The sequence below is a fragment of the Lotus japonicus genome, chromosome 4 (genome assembly GCF_012489685.1).
Source record: "Lotus japonicus ecotype B-129 chromosome 4, LjGifu_v1.2".
Lineage (NCBI taxonomy): Eukaryota > Viridiplantae > Streptophyta > Magnoliopsida > Fabales > Fabaceae > Lotus > Lotus japonicus.
This window is the reverse complement of record NC_080044.1, coordinates 78,789,271-78,810,580: the sequence shown is the minus strand read 5'-3', so window position 1 is coordinate 78,810,580 and position 21,310 is coordinate 78,789,271. Positions and strand designations below refer to the sequence as shown.

General features: G+C 34.9%; 2 protein-coding genes across 2 annotated transcripts; one reads left to right on the top strand and one right to left on the bottom strand.

Annotated features, from left to right (window-relative positions):
• The first annotated feature begins 7,012 nt into the window (after window positions 1–7,012).
• Window positions 7,013–10,819, top strand: LOC130711721 (amino acid permease 4-like). The gene is made up of 6 exons (XM_057561440.1): window positions 7,013–7,275; window positions 7,507–7,740; window positions 8,507–8,600; window positions 8,963–9,177; window positions 9,659–9,798; window positions 9,931–10,819. Exons 1-6 carry the CDS (start codon window positions 7,161–7,163, stop codon window positions 10,576–10,578), a joined length of 1,446 nt encoding a protein of 481 aa, XP_057417423.1. The 5' UTR covers window positions 7,013–7,160; the 3' UTR covers window positions 10,579–10,819.
• Window positions 10,820–12,530: 1,711 nt separating this feature from the next.
• LOC130709898 (auxilin-related protein 2-like) lies at window positions 12,531–20,076 on the bottom strand. The gene is made up of 8 exons (XM_057559029.1): window positions 19,229–20,076; window positions 15,470–17,120; window positions 15,050–15,173; window positions 14,848–14,948; window positions 14,621–14,686; window positions 14,331–14,420; window positions 13,561–13,737; window positions 12,531–13,063 (listed from the first exon to the last, which is right to left on the bottom strand). Exons 1-8 carry the CDS (start codon window positions 19,792–19,794, stop codon window positions 13,025–13,027), a joined length of 2,814 nt encoding a protein of 937 aa, XP_057415012.1. The 5' UTR covers window positions 19,795–20,076; the 3' UTR covers window positions 12,531–13,024.
• Window positions 20,077–21,310: the final 1,234 nt, after the last annotated feature.

The following is a 21,310-nucleotide window of genomic DNA, read 5'->3' as shown; positions in this document are numbered from 1 at the left end:
GGTTCGAGCTTAGCAAGTATCAAGCAATGTGGATTGGTTGGAAAGTAATCTTATTAGGATTTAGGAGTATAGTAGTGTGCTTGGATTCCCCTTTACATCTCGCAGAATCACCTTTTACCTCCTACTACCATTAAAACTATTCTTAATTATTTTTTTATATCACCTCTTTCCTAGAGAGTTTTCAAATGCAATCGGTTCAAGTGGCATATATACTTGAGTTTTATTGATGGAAAAAATCATCGGTCGAGAGAGCTAGCCGCACTTAGTTCAAGTGGTATACATACTTGATTTTTTTAAGAAGATTTCGAGTTTAAGTCTTGTAGATGGAAAATACTATCTGTTAGAAGAACTAGCTCCATCAAGATATGACTCTTTCCAACTCGAACATGATTGTCTCCCGTGAAAAATACATTTGTTTAAAAAACACTATAAGTTGTTGATTTTATTTTTATTTTGTAACTAGTTGTTGAATTACTTAATTGTTGTGTACAAAAATGATGCTATATTTGTGCGTCTCCCCAATCTCTAGGTTCATCAATTGAAATTTGAAAATATGATATGGTGGGGGAAGCTAGATAAGGATGTGGATATTTTTTCAGCCCACTTATAATTTTGTTTGTTTGGCCAAAAATGGTCCTAGAGAAAATGAGTTAAAAATCATGCTTTTCTTTTTCTTTTGTCAAATGTAAGAGGAGAGAATGAAAATTTTGATCAAAGTTCATATAAATTGTTTCCTCTCTAAATTTCCAAACAACACAGAGATTGACAAAAGAAAATCAACCATTATAAATATTATCCATGCCTTCTTTATTTAATATATTCGATTATTCTGTCTAAAAATGTAAATTATTGTGAAAATATAATTGATTATTTGCAGCAATAAAGTTCTTTTTTAAAAAATGCCAACATGAGGTTTTTTGCGACGGAAAGTTAATCCGTCACAAAATCCATGGTTTGATGCAGATTTACAAAGATGAAATCCTCTCTAACATTCTGTCGCTAAATTCCCTCGCTTAAAGGAGTTTGTGACGGATACATAGGCCGTCGCAAATTAGTGACAGGTTACATTACCATCGTAAACGCATTGACTAATTTTTTGTGACGAATTTATTCTCTGTCGCAAAGCTCATGACAGATTTTTCCAAATCCGCTGATAAGGATTTTGTGACGGATTTATTTTCCGCCAATTATGACCAATTTCTCTCTGCTGCCCAACCAGAAGTACCCCATGTTGATAAATATAGTTAATTATTTTGGTAGTCATTCAATTAAAACAAAAATTTGCACTGATATAATGATGGTTTAGCATAGATTTAAAAAAAAAAAACCAATGGTTTAACATAAATATATTTTTGCTTTTATGATTTTACCCAACTAAATAAAAGAAAAAGTATTGGAATAATTTATAAAATTGTCTATTTTTTTAGGTATCTATATATAGAAATGTCCACTATTTGGTGGTGTACTTATAAAGTAGCCACTTCCTTTGATGCTACTCTCACTAGAAAGATCTCGGAGAGGCAATCATATATCCATATCAACAATGATATATACACACCTCATATGTTATACACTTCATTTTCACCTATTTTTATTTCTATCTCTCTCCTCTTATCATCTATCATATCTTATACTTTCTCTCTCTTACTTTTTCTTTTCTTCTTATCTCTCTCATCCTCCACCTCTTTCCACCTCAAAGATGAGGTGTGGACAAATAATTATCCTATCCCATATCCATGGTGTATTAGAAAGCTGGGGGAAAAATATATTAGATGTGTGAATTAATTAAAAACGTGTAAAGGAGTGATTAAAAAAACACCACTTTAGTACGCTTTATCAAGTGCTTAATTTTCACTTGCTATTAATTTACTAATTATAAACGCACTTTTCATGAGTATCCACTTGAAGATTAGAAGTTGCAAATGAATAATGATTAGTTGATATACATATAGTTATCCAAAAAGCTAGTGGGAGCTTGGAAAACAGCCAATAATCGATGCTCAGTTAACCAATTGAACTAGTAACCTTTGTTGATCAAATTAATAAATGAATGTCACATTCTTTTGGATCATCCTTACATTCATGATTTTTACAACTAGTTCATTTCTTTCTTCCACTACCATCATATTAATCATATTAAAAGTTACCTGAGAGAAAAAACAACTTCGAAAAATCACTTTAAAAGTGATACGAGAAGAATTAAGATAACCACATCCAATTTACCACTTGAATGCATATCTGATGAAGTTAACCAGCACTAATTTGAAATCTCAACTGGGACAATTTAATCCAACACAATCTTTTCTACCAAAATCTTTCGTAATCTCAATATATGCTCTTAATTAAGTAGTGTTTTTTGGGGATTAGACCTGGATCACCTCCTAGGTCTTAGTTGCAGGTGTCAAAGATACCGGTAGAAGACACTTTATCTGATGTTCAAGTCAATGTGTGTGTAAGGAGAGAAAAAAGAGGTTTAGAAGGACTCAATGTGAAATTCTAAGAATAAAAAGCAAAATAATGCAAATGAACGACTCAACTGGCATTTATAAGGTTGGAGCCTATATTCAATGCCTCTGCAAATGTGTGAGAATTCCTTAAATGAGAGCTTCAGCATGGTCGACATCTCATCATCATGCGCGTCATCATGCGTTGTTCATTGCATCTCAATTAGTGTATGACCGCTCAGACACTTGCCAGATATGATATTCCTTCACTTGATCAAGCAGTATTGTTGTTTGCTTTTGAGTTAGCTGCAATGCCATTAAACTTTTTGGCCTAGTAGCCTGCTGGAAAAAGTAGTCAATTACATATGGCATAATCTCTAATTTTTAAGCCCAATTTGTGTAAGATATTATCTTTACATTTTGTTTATGCATATATTCCCTCACAGAACCATATCATAATTAATTGGATACTTTATGTGGAGGCTTGACATTTCTGCATGTGCAAAATATATGATTGAAAATCATGCATATGCTTTTTGAGTTTGTGGCTATTTTCTTTAGTGCTTATATAAAGTGGAACTTCATGATTTCAAACCCATGCCAATGCCCATAACTAGTGTTTAGATTTTAGAACACAATCTGTGTGTAGAATGTTGAATTGGGGTACATTACTGATTACACATAACTGGTTCATATTATATGGTCCAGAATCAACTATTGAATTAGCATTGGTTAGCAAGTTCAATCAAATCAATTCCTGCATTTTGAGTCAAAATACAATTGAAATTTGGAGTACACTTGACTTTATGAAGGACTTGAAGATTATGATATGACACCATCACTATTCACTACCCAATTTAAAGGTCAAATGACCCTAAAAACCCACTTTCAGAGGCTCATCTCCTTCCTTTCACTCATTTCACATGTAATCTCAATGATGAGTGTGCTGAACATGCACTTGCTCTGTTCATGCATGTCACAATCAATCAATACAAATAAATTCATGTGGAAACCTGTTCTCTGACTATTTCTTGAAGATTCTCTCTTAAACAGACCCAAATTGATTCGTTTTTCATCACACAATGTATGGAAGTTTTGTTTTGGACCGTATACATATATAATGAGACCAGTTATCCACACGTTTCTTGGAAAGGACATATACAGTAGTACTGATATTCCCCCATTGCTTTCTTTTTGGTAAATTCTTTTAGTTGTTTATATCTAGTGGAAATGATATATCCATGAGTATCTACCCTCATGAAACTAGTGATCACAAAAGAGATAAGGTTATTGAACATCATATTAACAAGTTTGATGTTTCTTAGCAATTTCCCCCCAATCATATGGACCGACTAATTTACAGTGATTTGACTCTCAACCAATCGACCATGCATTAATTACTAAGGTATCACGTCCCTAATTACATGATCTTTTGATGGCGTAACATCAATTAAGCAAATAAGGAAGTTATAATAGGGTAAACTTCAAAAACATTAAGATTAAGATTGTTTTTTCAATAGTTTATTTGAATGTATCTTATGAAAACACTTAGATAAAGTTGCGTAAACTAATTACAATAGCTTATGACTTGTCTATAAAATGGTTGAGTTTATTAACATAAACGGTTTAAATTAACTTGTGAATAAACTTTTATCTATCTATCGGTGATCACTTATTTAGTAAAAGCACATTGGTATAAACATTTAATTAATTAACTGCTGTTGGAGCCATGTCAATAAAGGATCATTTCTAATGAGATCAATATACATATTCACACACTATCTTTTAGGACCAAACATTTATCTTACACGTGCTTTGACCTTGGACTCTTAGAGATTCTTGCATGAACAATAACCTTATTATTGCTTTTGGATTTCAATAGGTAATTAATTTAATACCATTTGGCATTTGTAGAGTGCAATATTTCAAGGACAGTACAAAAAATTGATTGGATGGGTTAAGGAAAGCCATAAGATGGTCAATGAAAGAATATCAAATGCATTTTCCTCATTCCTGGCTACTACCTCCTTGAAAAAGAAGAAAGAACAAAATAGAAAAGAAAAGGTTCAGTTTACACTTTACAGAACCTTCATAAAATCAAATCAAATATCATATGCATTGTACTATAACTCAGAAGGGAGGTTACTCTGGATTTCCGTATCCATTAAGTTTGAAAATTTTGAATTCTGCTGGAAGATGCAATGCCCTTGCATCTAATTTTTGGAAGCATAACATTTACCTATTATGCTCTCCATTTTACCAATTATGGTTCAAATCAAGGAAAATTGATACATCAAAATTAAGGAGACAAATTTTAATTTCTTTCAAAAGCAGAAAAAAAGGGAAAGGATTTGGTGTTTTATTCCTGCAATGGAAAGAGGATACAGATAACAGATCAAAGGTAGGGAGTAGGAAGAAGTGGAATAGATTCTTGTATATATATATTAATATAGGAATGGTGGGGAAGGCTTTGCAAGTGAGAGAGGAATGCAAATGACTACTTTTAATATTTGAAAATAAATAAGGATTTCTCAGTAACTTCTAAGATTTTAGCACTCACATCAAGATAAAAAGTTAACGCGCGAATCTTTATCTATGAATTGAGGGAAAAATACTTTCACTTTAAATTTATCTTTATCCAAACACACACTAGACCTTCTTCTATTTCTGAATTATCCTTAAGCTCTAAACTAAGACCACTGTGAGAAAATTGCAGATTGTCATATGATTACTCATAAGTATTAGGAGAAAAGTGCTGCTATTGCTAGAGATATGGCATAGTTTAATTAGCCCCTGCTTTGAGTGGGTGTTTTTGGGTAACTGTTGAAAGTCAGTTAAAGTTCGTTTTATCAGTTCCAATGCAGAAAAGGAAGAAAAAAATGAGTCCATTAGGCTAAAAGTACTTTGAAGTTGGTTTTAACTTTTTACCAAACATGCACCTAAAGCTCAAATTATTAAGAGATTTGTAGCAAGGGACTGATTAGTATAAATGACATCATTTTCTTTTTTTATCTCTACCAAAGACAATTTTGTTCGAGTTGAAAACATTAACATCTTCATGAATTAGCTCTTCTAGCAGTTTTTTTTTCACACACATGTACCTCCTTAACTCAACTTTAACCTTTCCCATGTCTAGTTTCCACTTAAAAAATGTCCAAGTCATGGTTATTTTTTGGATGCATTAACGATTAAATTCAGGGTTGTAATGAGTTATAGCATAATGCTACTTCCACTAGGCACAATCTATATACCTTTGCATGCATACTTCAATACTTCAATGAAAAAAGAATCACATGTCCTATTCGGCTCCAATATCATATTTGGGGTGCATACTTATTATGGACTATGGTCTAGACAAAAATTTCCCGCAAAAAATTGTTACAAATCATCAAATCAAATTCATAGTAATAGTATATTACTGTTCAAAAAAAAATCATAGTATATTAACTATTAAGTAACAAAAACATTTTTTTAATCAGAGAAAAGCATTTTATATACATAATCGTAGCTGATTATACGTACTACTATTGTTTTTCTTAAACAATAGGATAATCTTTTATCTTAGCCAAACTATTTTTACTAACTATTTAACGTAATTGCATTCACAATTAAATCAGAGACTTGCTGAAACATTTTACTAGTGTCTAGTTGAGCTAATTATAATACTATTTCACAAAACTTAGTCACAACTTAGTCATAGGTATTTAATTGCCAAATATCAGGACAAGGTTTACTTTTCTGAGAAACCTATACCCACAACTTCGTTTTTCCGCAAATGGGGGTGTGGTGTGGTATCACATGTCTCACTTATTCTCACTCATTTTCAGACTTTTGTAGCTCTATGATATCCATTAAAATAAAATGCTTAGACACCTGTATGCATTTACGTGATGTTCTTGAATTGTGCTAGCAACTGAGTTCTGTGGATGTCATAAAATTCGCCCTTTAAGTGCTTCATGAGATGCTTGAAAACTAAATAGAATCTGTGCCTCATGGGCCACATTTTTTTAGATTCGTGTATAGCATTTAAATGGAAAAAATTCTAAATGTTGAAATTTAACTAATTCACCATTTTTTTTATATCCACAAAACCCACTTTCATAGCACAATTCATATAATGGGAAATCTTGTTCATTAGCAATTCCCAATATACAAAGAATCCGATTACTTAATTTATTGTACGTAGCTTTACTCTATTTTTTACATAAGAAATTGTTTTCAAGACTTGAGCATGTAATTTTAGTTACGTCACATGGCAACAACTTTTTAACGTTGCGCCAAAACTACCCTATCAACAAGTGGTATAAGTAATAGTTTTCTAATAATACAATTAACATATAATGTGATAGTTTGACCTGTATTGTTTGAGGTTTGAATTCTGCAGACACCTATTAACTCAAAGTTAAATATCTTTACCACTTTTCTCATTAATTATTCTCAACTATGAAAAGAAAAAATTCTGGTTACTATTTTGTCTTATTTTATTGTCCCTTTCAACTTTCATTGTTCCATTAGCTTCTTTTTACCAGCATCATTATCAAAACACCTATAAATACCCCCATTCTCCTTATAATTATGTACCAAGCACTCTCTCATTCTATTTCTCTTGTATGATTTGTGGAGTGAGTTCTTTAGTTGCATAAACAAAGACTCTTACTATAAACAGCCTCTCACACAAATTTGCTCTGCTTTGATATCTGTTTCATTTCACCAAACATGCCTCAAACCAGCCTTAGCCATAATCAAGGTTTAGACATTGAAGGCTCCAGAGTTGATGGGTCTTCCCACCCCTCCAAATGCTATGATGATGATGGACGTCTCAAACGAACTGGTACAAAATTCATTTATAGCAGCATGTTTGGATCAACTTCTATTTCATCAGAATCAGTTCTGAAATCCAGAAGCTACTCATAGATTTTTCTCCCAATAATAGACTCTAACTTCAGAATTAACTGCAGAAGGATTTTGAAACATGCATTGAAGCTAGTTTCACTTTTACAATACATAATATGTTTCATTGGATATAGTCTAATAGTAAATATGTGATGATGAAATGATGCAGGAAATGTTTGGACTGCAAGCTCCCACATAATAACAGCTGTGATAGGATCTGGGGTGCTATCTTTAGCTTGGGCCATAGCTCAACTTGGTTGGGTAGCTGGTCCTGCTGTGATGTTGTTGTTCTCTTTGGTTACTGTCTATACTTCATCTTTTCTGGCTGAAAGCTACCGTGCTGGCGACCCAAATTCCGGCAAGAGAAACTATACTTACATGGATGCAGTTCGCTCCATTCTAGGTACATAACACTGCTTTCACTGATATCTCTCGCTATTGTGTATGATGCTACTGCCTTGGTGAGGATAAAAGTATGTTTTGATCAACTTCTTTTTCCTCATATTTAATTCTGACATGAAGAATTTACTAAGAGAAACTCCTTTTCAAAATTGATTTTGACGGTATAATCAATTGTGGAAGGATTTCTAAACATGCATTTAGTGAGTTGCATTATTTGATTTCACAATTTGCACATAATACAAGACAAGTTTACTTAGGAGTTAAAATTTGTAGAAGAGATTTTAAAGTATTTTACTGTGGAACCAAACATACTATTTACATGTTCAACATAATATTTTAGTGAAACAGCACCAAGTATGTGCTACTTCATTACTAGTGCTAAGGTCATGAGAATACTGAACTAGTTACTAGAGAATATGATGAGAGATGACAAGTAAAGAAGACTAGTCAAAGGGGATTAGTCTTTGTCAATTTTCAACTGGTTATCTAAAATTTTATATGAAATTTACTGTCATATTCACATGTGCAACATTCAATGGACGTATACCTTAGTCAATCTCTTTTACCGGTTATGATACTTTTTGAAAAGTTTGATATACCTGTAAAGTTTTGCTTGGCCTAAGAATAAATAAACCCAAATTAAGGAATAAAATAATTGAGAACGCGAACTTCATACAGAAGATCATATGATTTGTATATGTTTAGAATTTAAATTTTTTCTCAGTTAAACAATTTACTAATAACATGCACTACAATGGATTTTGCAGGTGGAGTCAGTGTTACTTTGTGTGGGATATTTCAGTACCTGAATCTAATTGGAATTGTAATAGGCTACACAATTGCAGCTTCTATAAGCATGATGTGAGTTCGGATCACAGTTTATAACACAGACATGTTTAGGCCTTCATGATTCCTCTTTCTAATTGATTTTAGTTTGGCTAATCTCATATTCAAAATTTGTCACCTATGAAAAGGAGACGTGTGATAAGATTAGAAGTTACTCATAAAATTGCTTAAACAAAAGATGAAAATGACTTTATGTCGGCTTATTCATGTGCTTAGTAATTGTACCACATAAAAGGACAAATATTTAACATGTGGGATGTGGCATGATAGTTCATTGTCCTGTCACCATCTTTAAACTGACAAGAATTGGATTTTGAGTGATTTGATGATAATTGAGGAGATTGTATCAAATTTTGATTGATATTGGTTGACTACAGGGCAATCAAAAGGTCTAACTGTTTCCATCAATCTGGAGGCAAAAATCCATGCCACATGTCAAGCAACCCATACATGATCATTTTTGGCATAACTCAGATTTTTCTTTCTCAAATTCCTGATTTTGATCAAATATGGTGGCTCTCATCAGTAGCTGCAGTCATGTCTTTCACCTATTCCATAATTGGCCTTGCTCTTGGAATTGTCAAAGTTGCAGGTTAGTTATATAATAGCTAGCATGTTTGGATCTAATTCTAATCTTTCCAGAATCACTTATTCCCTCATTAAAACTACTACTAATAGCTTATGTAAGAATCACTTATTCTCCAAATGTAAAAATTTACCGAGTTTCTAAACACATTCCACGCTTGGGAGCCTTGGAATCAATTTTCATTGACTAGAATCACTTTTATTTGGTTATCATTGTCTAAAATCAATTCGACAAGAAGTTAGAGAGAATAGATTTTGTGGTGGACATAATCAATTACAGGATTTCGTTACTAGATGTCACAATAAAAATCACTTTTCACATAAATGTGGTGAAAGATAAATCGCTTCACTACACTACAACTCACTTTTTTACCAGAATCAATTTTACCAATATCAAACACCACAACACTGATCCAAACAAGTACTTACAGTTTTGATTTTTAAACTTTTAGTCATATAGTCTGATATTTTGGTTGGGTCATGAACAGAAAATGGTACTTTGATGGGTAGCCTCACAGGAATAAGCATTGGAACTGTGACAGAGACCCAAAAGATATGGAGGACTTCCCAAGCTCTTGGTGACATAGCCTTTGCCTATTCATTTGCTGTGGTTCTCATTGAAATTCAGGTACACCTTCTAGTTCTTCAAAATCTAAGGGCTTCAATTCTAAAATGTTTAATTAAGTTGTTTATCGAAACACACCATTATTTTGTCAAATAAACTAACTGATATCTAATAATATTAATAATAATACTACAGGACACAGTGAAATCCCCACCATCTGAGGCAAAAACAATGAAGAAAGCTACAAAGATAAGCATTGCAGTGACCACAACATTCTACATGCTCTGTGGTTGCATGGGCTATGCTGCTTTTGGAGATGCAGCACCAGGGAATCTTCTTACTGGCTTTGGTTTCTACAATCCATATTGGCTCATAGACATTGCAAATGCTGCTATAGTGGTTCACCTTGTGGGAGCATACCAAGTGTTTGCACAACCCATCTTTGCCTTTGTGGAGAAAGAAGCAGCAAAAAAATGGTCCCATACTGACAAAGAGTTCAAAATTCCAATCCCTGGTCTCTCTTCCCCTTACAGACTAAATGTGTTTAGAATGGTTTGGAGGACACTGTTTGTGATTTTAACCACTGTCTTATCAATGTTGCTTCCATTCTTCAATGACATTGTGGGAGTGATTGGAGCACTAGGGTTTTGGCCTCTAACAGTTTACTTTCCAGTGGAGATGTATATCGCCCAGAGGAAGATCCCAAAATGGAGTAGCAGATGGATTTGCTTACAAGTATTTAGTGGGGCATGTTTGGTTGTGTCAGTTGTTGCTGCTGTTGGATCAGTGGCTGGTGTCTTGCTTGACCTGAAGAAATACAAGCCATTCCAATCAAACTACTGAGTTTCATAAGAAACTGCAGTGCCAATGATGGCTATAGTTTTTTGTTTTGTTTGCACTTTGTATCATTATCTTATAGATCAATTGGATCATGATAAGCAACTCCTTGTTTGAAAAATCATGAAAGGCAAGGATTTCCTTCAATTTGCATATGTCCAAACAACCATTGTATATCTGCCATCCTGTTTATGCATGCTGCCTATTGAGGCTGAGAATTCCATATGCCATTTTCAAGTTTCAACAATGCAACTTTTTTTGAAGCTAACAATGCAACTTAATTTCTCTGAAATTTACCCCAGTCTACACCCAAAAGATATGATATGTCTAAAATACATATATTAGATATACATAAATACAACTCAAATAACATAATAAATAAAGAATTGCAATTCTAAAAAATTAAATCATGAACACGTATCTTAAAGATTTTTATAAAATTAATATGCTAAGTGTTTGAGCTTTGGAATGAAAACCTAATGAAAGAAAACTACAATTATACAGCAAACATAAGGGTACACATTTACAATAACTTGGAGATTACAGCAAGTCATAAGTTGAATGGAATTAAGCAGAACAGAAAACCTCTACAAGTGTGTTTGATTATACTTGGAAAGTGAGTTGAAAGTGTTTAATATGTTAGGCCAGTGAAGTGTTTCAATTTTTTACATTTTTGGGACTAATATCCAATATTAAATTAAAATAATTTTTACTTATTAATTTACCAAGTACAAGTATATGGTCTTATGTCTTTTTTTTTTTGAAAATAGCAAATTCATTGAATCAAATAGGCATTAAAGCCAAAACATCTGCGTCCAAGAGTGGAACCAAACCAGAAGGTCCCTCCTCAACCCAAACATGCTCGGGGAAAGAAGAGGCATTCTTAGCCATATAGTCTGCCACGGAATTGTCATCACGGCGATTCGGCGAACAAAGGAAAGTTCAACGTGTTCAAAGAAAGGGAAAAAAGCAAAACAATCACTAATAATAGAAAATAAATAACACTCCATTACGCTTCCGCTAAGCATGGTAAAGCTCAAGATTATCCGTTTCAAACTGAACCAAACGGAAACCAAGTTGGGTAGCAAGCTCCATGGACCACCACAGGGTACCGGGCTGCTGCTGGCATGATTTCTCCATTTGAGTCGCGAGCAACCATTCCAAAACCCACCAACCAGTCTGCTCCTACTGCTGCGTCTGTGTTCATTTTAATCCACCCTTGCCTTGGTCTCTTCCATAATAATTAATAACTTGTTTAACGGTTCAAAATGCTATAGTTCACAAAAAAATGGAGGTACTTTATTCATATATTATTATGTAGTTGATAATTTATATTGTATTAACATTAGTGGAATATAAAAGAACTGCAAGCTAACAACTTAGCTGAAGCAAACAATAGAGGTGAATATTATAACCATATTATAATATACTTGGATACATATGAACTGCCCGTGAATATTGACAAATGGATATAAATAGTTTGATGTCAAAGACCTTCTTTTTAACTTTCTTGCTATTTTTATTACCTCTTTCATCTTTCAGATATTAAATTAACAAATTAAAAAAGCTTCGATAAACTAAAGAAAAATTAATCAAAGTTATAAACAACTAATAAAGCCGAAATCAAATATTAGTTTTATTCAGATTTTTAAATTCGTGCTCGAATTAATGGATTTTCATGAAAATAACCAATTTAACTACTTACTGAAAATTTCACAACAAAATTCCAGGTAAGAGTTATTTCCAGCTTTTAATCATCTTCCAAATGTGCTTAAGTACCCGAATTTTTGTTTGGTCGAAATACTGAACTTGTTTAAATCCCAACACTTACATATTGAAATAAATATGTACACAGATGACAAACCCAAAACAAAATATAAAGTTTTTTTCAGCAGTAATCCGACTATTGTCCCAGCATCATCCAAAATAGTTGAACAAGCTCAACCGAACACCACTGATAACAAAGAAATTTTCATGTATAAAATGCATAAGCTTGAGTGAAGATCCATGTATCAATCTCAGCTTATGTTGTAAATCCACAATATGGTGGTACATATATTCAAGACATCGTGTACTATATCACAAGTTAAAAAGACCCACATCATGGGGGGTCCACTCTGGAACCAGAAAACAAAAAAGAAAAAGCCCTCACTAGAGAGGGATAATGAATAAAATAAAATTGATATAGCACAAAAGGATATTTTACATCATCAACAAAACATGCTACATTAATAAAACATCATCTGTAGGAACCCAACAACCCCCTGGAAGAACATCAATTACACCCAAGAGACGCTAGACAAGGAAGGAACCGACATTTCACCAATCACCATCAATGCATCATCATAGCTTCGATCAAAACAAAAATGCAATTGGGGGAGGTAGCTGTAACAGGGTTATCATCCCCTGAACAGAATCGTCAAACCAAAGAAGATAAATTCTTCATCAAAGACTAGAAAAGCTCCTCAGAATTGAATTTATTCCAGGATTCCTGTTATAAATTATCAAACTTTAGGCAAAAATGAAGGCATCTATTCTGGACTCAGCAATATATTATAGGTCATAAACTCATGTGCATGACATAGCACCAAAATATGAACTAGAACTACTACTAACTGCAGTATTTTTTATCTTTAAAAACAAGAACTATATATTAGAGACATCACGAAATCAAATCGGACCCTGCTTGAGCCATATGCCATAAAATCTAACATGTTCATTGGCGTTAACTGGTTGCCCACTCACATAAAATCAAATTTTTTACAACTCCATAATGAACATAGCTATAGGAAATCCTGTTTTCAAATGTACAGAATCTGACCACAAAAGGCTATATATCAAAACCCATTTTAAGAAACTGCTTAGAATAATAATGGTAGCATAATTACGCTCAGTAACCCATTGATTCCCTCTAGCTACTATAAACAACTTATAAAGCATTGATTAGAAAGTATATAGAATTTATGTAAAATGACCAGAAATACTAACCTTTAGTAGATCAAACACCTTCTCGGCAATATATTTCTGCTGAAGGGTGGCACCCTTCTGCTGTACTTTATCAGGATGAATGCACAATGTAGCTTTCCTATAGGCTTTTTTAACAGAAGCAGCTGTAATCAAATCAGTCAAAGAAACTGGCTGCCAACCACATTCAGGCCACAGTACCTGATCATCATTCATGAAGCAAACAAGTTAATATAATTTACACGATTTTTGTCAAAAATAAAATAACACTTCAGATACAACATAAAAATTAAGGGACTGTTTTGGCTGCTTAAAACTTCAAATGAGTGTATAAAAAATTAAGGGAAAAAGTTGCTGTGACTCTTCTTTCCTCTGAATTGACTGTAACTGAATTATGAGTACATCATTACAGTCTTTTCAAAATTAAAATTGCTTCAAAATGATGTTGTCTCTGCTAGCTAATATCTGTTCAGAAATTGCTACATATGGTCTATTGCAGGAAATAGATATAGAGGATGCACATTTAATGAGTAAATCAACTGATTCAATCAGTATTAGTCAGAACAATTATTCACTTCTATACTTGTAGCCCAAGGAGGTTGAGCGATAATAAGATCAGACACCTGAGAAAATATATCCAGAACTACAAAAATATGATAATGCCATATTTAAAATTATGGGACCCAAGATACTAAAAAGAAGAAAAATAGAGATAATTTAAGCCTACACACTTCCACACACTATATGGATCTGGAATACAAAATATTCAGAGAGATCATCCACAGTGTGCATACATATTGTAAGGTAGAGAGCAAAGCTCGTAAGTTCCCCTCTTTTCCTGCAGACCAACGCTTGATTTCAAAATCCAGTGTCTCGCCAATCCTCTGAAAACAATGGACAGATAAAATTAGATAACGAAAATAAAACCATATTGCAATAAAAACTGCGAACTTTTATTAGTGGCTTTCGTAAAACAGTTTTTGGCTAGAACGAGGATAAATAGGCTGTGTAGGCTGTTGCAAATATATGAACAGAACCCTCTGACCCACAAATATAAAGAAAAACAACAAAAGAAACTACTTACATTTCTCTCAGCTTGATCTCTTTGAGTTTGTAAGTCTCGCTGATTCTTCTCAGCCAAAGCTTTTGCCTGGTACAAGGTGTAATGGTCATAAAATTGACAAACAAGTTGGTTTGAAGATCCAATAGCTGGTTCAAAAAGAGTGTATTCTTTGCCTATTCGTTGTGTAAACATCAGGAAACAATGAAGAACTCAAATCAAGAAGACAAATAGAGTAAAGTCACACATACCGCACGCTCATGAGCCCTCTGGTGGCGTTCCAACCTAGCTCTTCGCCTTTCTTCACTTTCCCCTTCAACATCTTGAAACTCACCAGATGATGGAGGAGCAGCTTCAAACCATAAAAGAGAAGGAACAAAAAGAGCCAAGTAAGACACGCACACACTAGTCGCTATTGCATCAGCAATGAATATGTTAAAAATGCAAACCTACCTCCAAAAATTGAGGAAAGATCATCAACAATATTAGTGGATGACGATGCTTTTTTCATACTTGAAGATGCACCCGTAGATTTCCTTGTTACGTCTGCCTGAAATTGGGGTTCAAATGCAGATTCCTGACAACATAGGTTCAATAAATTAATAACCAAATTTCAAATAGAATTATGCAAGTATTAACTCGAGTGTTAATCTTCCTTTGCTATTTTAAATTTATTAAAATAAAATAATTTCAATTTTTTAAATAACTAAGTCAATATATACTCGTCATTTTTCAAAAGTGATCCTCCTTTATTTTTATAATAGAAAATGAAAGAACAACATAACTACCCGAACACCCAAAACCTTTGTCCACTAAATCTCCATATAGTACAGAAGTATAGATTAAAAAATGAAAGAAACAAAAGGTCCTCACAGTAGAGTTAGTCCTAGGAGGTCTTGGAGCACTGCTGGGTCGTCCACCGCCAAAGAAGGACTCGAGATCATTATCATTCTTTTGCTGGTTCATCCTTGCAGCAGCTGCAGCCCTTTCTCGGGCTTCAGCAGCAGCCCTTTCCCGAGCCTCAGCAGCAGCCCTTTCTACAGCAGCACGTTCAGCTCTAACACGTGCTTCAGCTTCAGCCTTTGCAACTGCAGCTCTTTCACGTGCGCCCCTGTCTTTTGCCTCTGCAGCAGCCTTTTCAGCTCTTTCCTTTGCGTCAGCAGCAGCCCTTTCTCGGGCTTCAGATTGTGCCCTTTGAACTGCAGCCCTTTCAGCACGCTCTCGAGCTTCAGCATTAGCTTTCTCAACAGCAGTCCTCTCAGCTCTTTGGCGTGCGTCAGCAGCTGCTCTTTCACGTGCTTCTCTAGTAGCTCTTTCTACAGCCTGCCTTGCCTTTTCCCTCTCCCGCCGTTGTTGTTCTCTTTCTTTTTCCTCTCTTTCTTTCATTAGTCTTCTTTGCTCCTTTTCCTCTCTCTCCTTCTGCTGCCGCTCACGTTCTAACCTTAACTGTTTTTCTCTCTCCTCTAGCATACCTCTCTCATCTTTTTCCAATTCCACAGTTTCTTTGCTTCTAGCAGCTTTTGTAGACTCTCTCTCTCTAACTTCCTTTGCATACCTAAATTTAGCTTCAGCTCTATCCATTGCCTCTTTCATAGCTGCAGCAGCTGAGTTCATCTCTACTTCTTCATCAGGAAGACCATTTCCACTCTCACTATCATTACCACGACTTCTGCCCATGGCAAAATCATCAAGTTCATCAAACTGAGATGTTGGGGATACCGTTGCTGCAGCTGGAGCAGACTTAGGAGCCTGAGAAAATCGAGTGGAACTTGGGAAAGATGAAAATTCACTGGCCTGCTTCCTAGCATTGGTAGAAGCTGATGAACCAGCTCCTGACTTGGGAATATGTACTGGCCGTGGAGGAGGAGGTCTTGAAGGTGGTGGAGCAGTTGTTGGTTGTGTAAAAAGAGGAATTTCTGACACTGTCAGCCATATATCCTCACTTGATTCTAAGTTTTCTTCATATTTGGGAGACATGTCAACCTGAATATTGGCTTGTCTAAAACCAACATTATCATATGGAGGAGGGGAAGTAGACCTTTGGCCAACTGGTTTATTAGAATTAGATGAAAATGTAGGCATGTAAGATGGAGCCTGCGGAAACTCCTGACCATTTTCAACAGGAATGCTGTTTTGTGGGTACCTTCCAAGATTCGTATCAGATGAATTGTCAAGTGGTTCTTCATCTCTAGCCCAACTTCTGCTTTTGTTCAAACTCGGAGAAGTGCTACCCTTCTTGCTATTTCTCTCTGATGAGAATGCAGGGACAGATTTTCCAAGCCCATCAAAAGGATCAATGTCTTCATATACTTTGCCATTTGAAGTTGAAGAACTATCATATTTTGTGCTTCTAGAACTACTAAATTTACTAATTTCTTCCAATGGATCTGTAAAGTGGCCTGTGGGTTTATCCACTGGGGATGAAGCTGATTCAAATACTTTGAAAGGATCTTCAGCAACAGTGGAGGTTGTTTTAGATGCACTGGCAGGTGGTTCTGAGGACAAACCAACATCAGGAGCATGCCTGTTAATGACAATAGGTCAGCCAATGACAACATAAATAATACCTATGAATCAGTCATCAAAATAAGAATAGACAAATATCCAGTTACTCATTGTACTTATCTAACAAAAATAACTCTGATGGCACTAGAGAAACACAGAAAACATTTTGAATTTGATATAGGCTGTATTTCACAAAAAGACCAAAGTAATTTTTAACATATTCTCTGTCAAATAAGACTGCAAATGGACCTTTGATATTTAAAAACGTTTATGGCGTCAATGTAGGCACTTAATTAATTTTAAAATTTAATTAACATATATATATATTTATGGCATTGATGTATGCATATAAAAATAGGAATTTATCCTTGCCGAACAAAATGATGTAAGTTTCAGCATGCGAAAAATAGCATTTGTTTGGGCAGTAAAAGGAAAGGGAACAACAATGATCAAGTGGCCTCTAAATAATAGATTCTGAATCTTTATGTTATATAAATTCTTCTTAGCTTCAGATTATGAATCGATAGTCAGATATTGAGAGGACTGTAAAATAGTTAGATTTATACTCTTGTTAGAAGATCATGACTTATTTTCTCTCATTTGAAGTTTTCAGTCTTTTCCCTTATGGACATGTGTTATTTTCTTCCTTGGAACTTATATTTAGCCATTTTATGTATCGTTTTAACTTGTTATATGCTTGTCATTGTATAATTTAGATATTTAAGTATATTTGTAGTTTTATTGGTGTTTTTCACCATTATTGTAGTTTTCTTTAATATCAATTTTGTATGAGGTAAACTCTTACAAGTAGAGTATATGGGCACTCCACGAGTTTACGTAAACTCTTGAGTTTAACAACCTTGACTTTCATTCTTTTTGTATCGAAAAGCGCATGTGTAATTCAAGTGGAGCCCATGGATGGTGCACACACAAAAAATCAGTAAATACAACAATACCATTGGTCCCCTTTGAAACACCTTTTACTTTGTTTAAATGACAACGCTGCATAAAAAAGTATAACCAAAGTTACCAAAACCTTATCCTTCAAACAGTGCATTACCTCAAAGACTGATATCACATGAACAATAACTTGAATACATAATGTATACTACATCCATGTGTTACAATAGTTAGCTCCTAGAAATAAACTTGAATCTTCACTACCAATAACAGTTTGCAATAGATTTATACATGAAATACTTAGAAGACAATAAAGGGCAACCTGGTGCTATAAAGCTCCCACTGTGGTGGGATCCAGGGAAGGGCTGGGCCCTTTGCAAGAGGCTAATTCCACGACATGGCCTCCTTATCACAAAGCAGCAACTGTAAATGTTGTTTCAATGCTCTCTTCTGTAATGTGCAAACAGTAAACCCCCCCCCCCTAACAAAACACTTCCAACTTAGTCCTATAGACGTGGTCAAGGATAGCTCCCTCCAAGTTCCAAACAACTAAGGTTTATTTTAAATACCAGTCCATTGGTTGCTTTAGTAGATTAAATCAGGCTTTCTGATTCTTTAATTACAAAGAAACACATTTTTAGCATATAGTGATGGTAGATAGAATGTCATGAAGGTCTCCATGGAGAAATTTTGTCTAGACACAACCAATACAAATTGCAGGAAGATAATTGCCTATGACTTGTCTTCTCTATGTAAATGTTGACACAATTATTATCCATTGCAGTGTTATCAAATCGCGATCGCGGAGAGCCAAAAATCCGCTATTTCAATCGCTATTTAGCGGCTAATAGCGGGCTATAGTGGGCAATAGCGGCGTCGCGATTAGCCAAAAACCCGCTACGCTATAGCGGCGTATAGCCGCTATTTGACAACACTGGTCCATAGATCATTCTAATCATCAGACACCCTAACGAAGATCATTGCCAATCAATATTTGGAATTTTTTATATTCCTTATCAGCAGCATGACTCTGAATGCAACAAGTTTCTCCACATTAGGTACAAGAATTTGAAACTCACTGTAGCCCTACTGGATATTTTTGACCCACTGTACATATGAACAAGAGCAATACTAAAATCACCAACACACTTGCTATATGCAATAATCAAAACCACGAAAGCCACTACTGAACAATGCCAATTGCAAAAGAATCGCAGTTGTATATACCTGTCACTAGATGGCTTACTGCTTCCAAACCCAGCAAGCAAATCGTCAAAATCAGAACCACCTCTATCATGCTTCTCGGATCTCTTTCTATCCTTCGATTCCTTGCCAAACCCGCCGAGAAGATCATCGAACGCGCCACCGTCCGGACTCGCCGGCGCAAAGACGTTATCGAATTTAACCTTGGTCGACGAGCTCCTCAGCCCCGGCACGCCATCGAAGACGTCATCATCGTCGTCATACACCGGCTTGTCATACACCGGCGGCGGCGAGTTCACGGAGCGGGAGGGGAAATCAGAGCCGCCGGAGGATCCGCGGTACATGGAGTCAAAATCGAGCGGCGCGCTGTCTGAGCGCGGTGGTTCAGATCGGAATAGATCGTCGAAGGAGGTGGCGCGGGGGTTGTTGTTGGAGGATCCGAATAGGGAATCGGAGGTGCGGGAGGATCGGGATCCGAAATCGAAGTTGGAAGAAGAAGGGGGTTTGGATTGAGAGGATGCCATTGGTGCGGATTTTCCTTGCGGTTTGAAGCCGTAATCGGAGGCTAAGAGGCCATCGAAATCGTTCATGGTGGTGGTTGCGATGAAATTGGGGAATTCAGAGGATGAAGATGGAGGGGGTGGGATCAGGTGTGGGAGGGTGTAGAGAGCATGCGGTGAGGTGAGGTGGAAATTGAAATGGAAAAGAAGAGAAGAGAAGAGAAGGGGAATCTGATCTCAATGAATCTCTGTTGTGTTGTGTTGTGTTGTGTGTGAGAGAGATCAGAGATGTGAGACTTAGTTGCAGGGTAGAGACCTCCCTCTTCTGTTTGTTTTGCCTTGTTAGTTTCAAATGCTGTTTGTTTTTCCTCTTTTCTCTTGTCAATATTCAATCATGGATACATGCAACTTTATTATTATCTTAATAATTGATAATTGATAAGCCAAGACATGGAATTCTTCTCTGGCAGTGTTTTGCTTCAATGAAGAAAGGATAAATTAATAAATGTTTTAATTATATATTATATACTGTTTATTTATTTTAAGAAAAAAAATTACTTTCACTCATCGGATCCAACCGGTAAAGTGTTGGTCAAATGATAAACAAATTAGGTTCTCGTAAGTGTTTAAAAAAAAGGTTCTAAGAATTAGATCACAAAATCAAATCTCAGAAATGTTATTTATTGAAAAAAACTATCATCATATCCTGAAGATGGTCACGCTTTCTAAGTTCCAAAAATCCTTAACCATGTCTTCTTCTTGAAAAATATCAAAACATCAATATGGGGAAGGATGTGAAGTTCAATCATTAGACTTTGGTGTCTCCCTAATATGCACCATTTTTTAAGTGGTGTAATTTTATACCACTTATTTTGACCGGTTATAACATGTCAACACATTAATTTTTTTTTAAAAAAATATTATTAAAAATTTGTTATGTATTAAATTTCTTTAAAAAAATGTGTTGACATGTTATAGCAGGTTAAAAAAAGTGGTGTAAAACACTACTCTAAAAGTGGTGCATATTAGAGGACGAGGTCACCTTGGGATATTATGAGTTATAAGAATCCTAACGTCTCATATATCATATATTATATTATGGAGATGGTCCGATTTGATGCAAACATTGTTTAATTCCATTTTTTATTCAAAATGAATTTTCAAACTTATTAATTTTTATGAAATGTGTGTTCAATTTATCTTTTCGTTAAACTTTATTTTATCTTTATATTATAAATTTGTGTCTTTTAGATACCAACCATGCATAACACAAGTTCAAACTAGTATTCATTTTAATTGTTTCTATTCGATTTTTTATACTTTGTCAACATTAGATAGTTATTTTATAGGTAAATATTAGTTGTTAATGGTTAGTGATTTGAACCATGACCCTTCACTCTACAAATCTCTTCATTTCCCTTTCTCACCAAGTGAGCTACCCTTAGTTAGATAGTGTTAGTGATCAAATGAGGTTTAGAGGAATGACACTTCAATCAGGATAATTATATCTTCACACCTCACTTTTGAGGTGTGGAGAGGTGGAAGAAGAGAGAGATAGAAAGAAAGGAGAGAGAAAGTAAAGATGTGATATGTGATTTGATTGATA

Excerpts from the sequence above, each read along its gene's own strand:
- LOC130711721 (XM_057561440.1), top strand. The coding sequence starts at position 7,161 with ATGCCTCAAACCAGCCTTAGCCATAATCAAGGTTTAGACATTGAAGGC. Across the intron at positions 7,276-7,506 it reads TGGACGTCTCAAACGAACTG|GAAATGTTTGGACTGCAAGC; the intron begins GTACAAAATTCA and ends GAAATGATGCAG. Across the intron at positions 7,741-8,506 it reads TGCAGTTCGCTCCATTCTAG|GTGGAGTCAGTGTTACTTTG; the intron begins GTACATAACACT and ends TGGATTTTGCAG.
- LOC130709898 (XM_057559029.1), bottom strand. The coding sequence starts at position 19,794 with ATGAACGATTTCGATGGCCTCTTAGCCTCCGATTACGGCTTCAAACCG. Across the intron at positions 17,121-19,228 it reads AGTAAGCCATCTAGTGACAG|GCATGCTCCTGATGTTGGTT; the intron begins GTATATACAACT and ends TGTCATTAACAG. Across the intron at positions 14,421-14,620 it reads GAGATCAAGCTGAGAGAAAT|AGGATTGGCGAGACACTGGA; the intron begins GTAAGTAGTTTC and ends CATTGTTTTCAG.